Source organism: Octopus bimaculoides, chromosome 14 (genome assembly GCF_001194135.2).
Source record: "Octopus bimaculoides isolate UCB-OBI-ISO-001 chromosome 14, ASM119413v2, whole genome shotgun sequence".
In the NCBI taxonomy this organism is placed as follows: Eukaryota; Metazoa; Mollusca; class Cephalopoda; order Octopoda; family Octopodidae; genus Octopus; species Octopus bimaculoides.
In genome coordinates, this window is record NC_068994.1 from 28,921,759 (window position 1) to 28,926,899 (window position 5,141).

General features: G+C 38.8%; 1 protein-coding gene across 1 annotated transcript in view; it reads left to right on the forward strand.

Annotated features, from left to right (window-relative positions):
- Nucleotides 1–5,135, forward strand: part of LOC106870954 (zinc finger protein 510) — a 62,214-nt gene extending 57,079 nt beyond the window's left edge. The window contains exon 3 of the mRNA XM_052972793.1: nucleotides 4,218–5,135. Within this exon, the coding sequence (XP_052828753.1) occupies nucleotides 4,218–4,916 (699 nt within the window). The 3' untranslated portion in view covers nucleotides 4,917–5,135. The remainder of the gene's footprint in view (nucleotides 1–4,217) is intronic.
- The last annotated feature ends 6 nt before the right edge of the window (nucleotides 5,136–5,141 follow it).

Sequence of the window (5,141 nt, forward strand, 5' to 3'; positions counted from 1 at the left end):
ATTTTGACAGATGATTCTATCAAACGGATATGATTTACATAACTTAGATTTGATAGTCCTACCTGTCTTTTCTACAACTTTGATCTTAAGGCCAGTTGCGTGCAGGATTTTCTTGAATGCCTTACTTAATATGCTCTTAGGTGTAGCATCAACAAACATCACACTGTGAAACTTCTTGTTATCATACCAAGTGTCGTTCTTATTTCTTTTGTTGGCGTCCCTCTCTAACCTATTCCAGAACTTGCTGCGGTATAGGGGGCATGTACCGTTTTCATCATCTCTTAGGATGCGTTCGAATTTTGTTTTTGCTCCATTGTACACCCTGATTCTATCATGCTGTGTGTATCCGGAACGTTGCATCCGGAATATAAAGTGCTAGATGTGTTGTTGTTGTTCCTAAGAGTTATTTTGTAGTCTGTTAGGAATGTGGTAAAGTACAGTCTAGAAGTTCACTGAATTATTATTAGTTATTATTCACAATACTATTATTTGACAGTGCTGGGTCTAGAGATTACATATATACATATAGAGATAGAGAGATACAACCAGAGAAAAGGGAAAAAAATATACACTGCTATGAATAGATACTTAGTTAGGGTGTGTATATGTGAGTATGTATCCAACCACTTAATACTAAAGGTCAGCTTAAGAAATTCACATGTGTAGCCAACCATGAAGAACAGATCAGAGATACAACCAAATAGCAGACCAATCCCATTTAAATACCAGCCAATACCATCTTCTACCATTCATAGCAGTCCAACAAACACTATCTGTGGCTTCTGAAGTCATTTGACTTCTATCTCTACCAAAGCTGGTATTCTCCCAGTACCACCATATCTTTTTAACTTGCCTGCACTGTTCACGCTTTAGATAACCACTAATATTATTAATTTTATTATTAATAATATACTTATATATTTATTTGTAAATTATTCACTTAGTTCGTCTACGTATGTGCCTTGGGCCATCAAACGAACAAGCAAGCGTGGTGAGGGGAATATCTTTAAATTTAACTTCTCTCACGTACGTTTAACTGAAGATGGGATAAGAATATTTAATTCAGAGCCCAAAACTGGTATTAAGTTATCTGCTATTTCCTCTGCAACCTCCGCAAAGGTAGGAGCCTAATTTTTATTCCTTGCCCGATTTTCACCATGCTCGTTCGTAAAGGGAGTTATCTGTGGCTTCCAGTCATTTGACTTCTATTTCTATCAAAGTAGGTACTCTTCCAGTACCATCATATTTTATTTATATATATATATATATATTATTCTTTTCAGCCATTTGACTGCAGTCATGCTGGAGCACCATTGTGGTTTTACCTTTTTACATATGATTCTTCATTGACTGATTTCTTCAGGGTGGTGGGATTTCATATTACCACTCCTGCATGTGCCTTTGCCTTGGTCATTAGCACCTTTAGTATATGAGAGAGTTTGATTCTGCTGCCTTCATCTGTACCTCTTGCTGGGCTGTTAATTCATCCAGTATTGTGGAGAGGAGAATGTCCAGTTCCTTTTTGAAGACATCCACATTGTGTAGGTTTCTTAGGCCATTGAAGAGCTGTTGCAGTATCCCATCCTCACTTTTGGACAGTATCCTTGGTACAATACAACGACATCCAGTTCAGGCGTTTGTATAACACTCAATGCTGAAATTAGGTGCTAACCCTTCCAGAATTTTCCATATGTAATACATATCTATCATGTCTTCACTCTAGGGAATAAGGTCATAGTTTTTCAGCCTTTCCCTGTAACCCATCTGCTGCACTGTTCCAATATTTTAGTGTAGTGACATTGAACCACATCAAGCTGGGTGCTGTGTTGACCACAGCTGAGAGCAGTAGTCCAGGCGTCTGAGAACAAAGGTCCTCCACAGGGTCAGGATGACTTCTTGATTTCTTGTCTTGAAGGACCTTAGTATCCATCCTGCCAGTTGTTTGTACTTTGGTGCCATCTTAGTAATATGCATATGAAATGATGCATCATTACACATACTGATCCCCAAGTATCTCACTGCTTGTGGCTCTGGGATTGTTCTGTGTGTGTAGATTAAAGCAGAAATGAAAAGGCAAATGGTTTGGCAAAACTTAACAAGGGCATTTAATTTAGCTATGTTATAAAAAGGTTTGCATAGAAACACAGCTGTTTCTAGAATATCCCAGCTATTGGATCATTGTGTCAAGTGAGGATTCCATAGGCCAGAGTATTTCATCATCAGAAAGAAATAGGTTAAATGTGTAACAGTGGAAGAAAATTGATGATGTCTATTTGCAGAACCAAAGAGAGAATGGTTTGATTGAAATCCATGGGGAGGGAAAATGGATGTTAGCAGTTGCAATGTTGGATGGATACTCATATCTTTTATATGTGTATGTTTGTGTATATATGTATGTGTGTGTGTGTGTGTGTGTGTGTACACACACACACACACACACACATTGTTTGTGTTGTAAAAAAGTTGTTTTTTATGCCTGGATGCACATTCTATAACTAACCACTTGACTGTGAAATTGATAGTTGAGTGTGTATTTTTTTTTTGTTTTTTCAGTCAAAATTGAATTACTGTTACAACACAATAGCAGTGAAATATAGTATTGATTCCTTTCTCTACTAAGTAGAGGTTTTATGTCTTTTGCCCCTGTTGGATTTATAAAAACATTACAAATGTAAAACTCACTTGCTATGATTCTAAGCCAACCTTGAAAACAAGCATGAAGGAAAGAAACCAACAAATTGTCTACATAAGTCAAATTTCCCTCAAATCATACCCTGTTGTTTGGGGGGAAAGAAACAGATACATTAGCTAATGTAATCCTAGATGTACATCCAAATAGTGGACTTAGTGAGGGTCATGGCTTGACTATCTTTCATCATGGGAGTCGGGGATAACCTAGGAATACAATATTAACTACAGTATGGAAAATAAAGCTTCTTCTTGGTTGCTCAACTTGCTAGAAACAGCAGTCAAGTCTCCCTCATATCCTATCCTGTTGTCATCATCACCGTTGTTTTAATATCTACCTTTCTGTGCTTGCATGGGTCAGATGAGAATATGTTAGGGTAGGGTTTTCTGCAGCCGGACACCCTTCCTAATGCTCACCCTCCACCTGTTTCTAAGAGAGAAATATCTCCCTGTCTATTGCACAACAAACAGCTCGGGTTTGTTAACACAGAGAGCTGGAAACAAAAGGACACCATATGAATGATCCATTTGTTTACAGAGATTGCACAACATACCAAGACATATCAAGAGGCCTGGATATACTTTCACAGTGGACTGTAAGGAAATGACAGTCTGACACCATCAGCAAGGCCAAAGCAGATGCATGTGAAGATGAAGGAAACAAAAAACTCCCCCTCTTCTTCCACACATAATAATGAGGGGCTGCTTTCATTTTGCTTCTACCGAATCTACTTGCAAAGCTTTGATTGACCTGGGCTATAGTAGAAGATCATTGCGCAAGTTGCCATGCAGTGGAACTGAACCTGAAACCATGGTTGAGAAGTGAACTTCTTGACCACATAGCCATGCTTGTGCTTCAGAAAAATTGACCGTGTCATAACTGAAATATTTTTTGATTTTTATGTTTTAATTAGGAGGGAAGATAGTTCCCATAAGCCTCTACAGGGTCTCCTAGACTGATAGGAGGTGTTGGGGGCAGAGAAAGGGAAAGTATCTTCAAATTGAATACCTAGCCCAAATGTTTGCTAAGGAGTGGACTGTAAAATTTACCCTAGTAGCCAGATAATATCTAACCAGGTGACTATAACTCTGCTAGAGCTGGCTTGGAGGCTTGAATAAAAGCAGCAATATGGAAAATGTATGTAAAATAGTATTTTCTCTCATTTGTTTTTATAGCTGGATAACTTCCTCTCACTTGACCACTCACAAGTGAAATTAGAGTGGAACCTGTTTGTTAATCAAGTAAACCTGAGGCAAGAAGTATCCTGTGCTTGGAGCATTATATATATATATATATATATACGTTAAAGACCTGCTGTATTCCTGAGCGTTAAACTAATACATCCTTTAGTTGTTTACACCACCTGTCCTCGTCTGTTGTTTTTTTTTGTAAATTCTCCCATATATATATATATATATATATATATATATATATATATATATGTATGTATGTATGTATAATTATAAATGTTTTATTATGTATCTTATAATATTTTAGTTGCTATTTATTTATTTATTAATCTTTTCAGATATGTAAGAAAGCTTTTTCACGGAAAGACCATCTGAACAAACACGAGCGCACCCATGCAGGCGAGAAACAACACAAATGCACAGTTTGTGGTAAGGAGTTCTCACAGCGAGCGCACCTTGAGAAACATCGCAGCACTCATGCACATTCACACAATGAGCTGCACAACCAGCAGCATCTTAACACCACTGGTGCAACACTTCTACCAGCAGCCTCCCTCTCGTTGCAGCTGACAACACCACTGCCCAGCCTTACAACACAGCAACAACAGCAACAGCAACAACATCAGTCCACAACCGCAGTGGTTGCAGCTGCTGGCGTGAATTCCAACAATGCTAACCTGACCGCTAATGCTGCATGTCTGCACCACCAAATCGTAGCTTCGGGTAACCAGCAACAGCAACAACAACAACAACAGCAGCAACAACAGCAGCAGGCTTTGCAGACAACAACAATGATTACGTCGGCCCCTTTGGGCATTGTCACCACAACTGGTTCATACCGGCTGGAGAACAGCTATGTATGGGCTGGAGGGTTACCAGTGGCCACAACATGGAATGCTGGCTGTGCGGTGGGGACGACAAATAGTTCGATGCCTTGCTACACAGTTGGCCAAATCAAGTGTGAGTACCCTGATTCTGCTGAAGACTTCCAGACAGCCTTGCAGTATGGCACCAACTTGGACTACATATCTTTATAGTCTCTCGCTCGCTCTCTCTCTCTCTCTCACTCTCTCCCCCTTCTGTTTAAATTTTCTATTCTTTTTTAAAATTTTTTTATACAAATCACAGTAGTTTTACAGCAATCACAACAACAAAAATGGAATTAAACTTCCCTTTCCTGCAGGTTGGCAGGGAGAAAAAAAAATTTTTTAATTGATGAAATTATAAAACTCAATCCTAACAAAACTACAAAATTCCCCCCC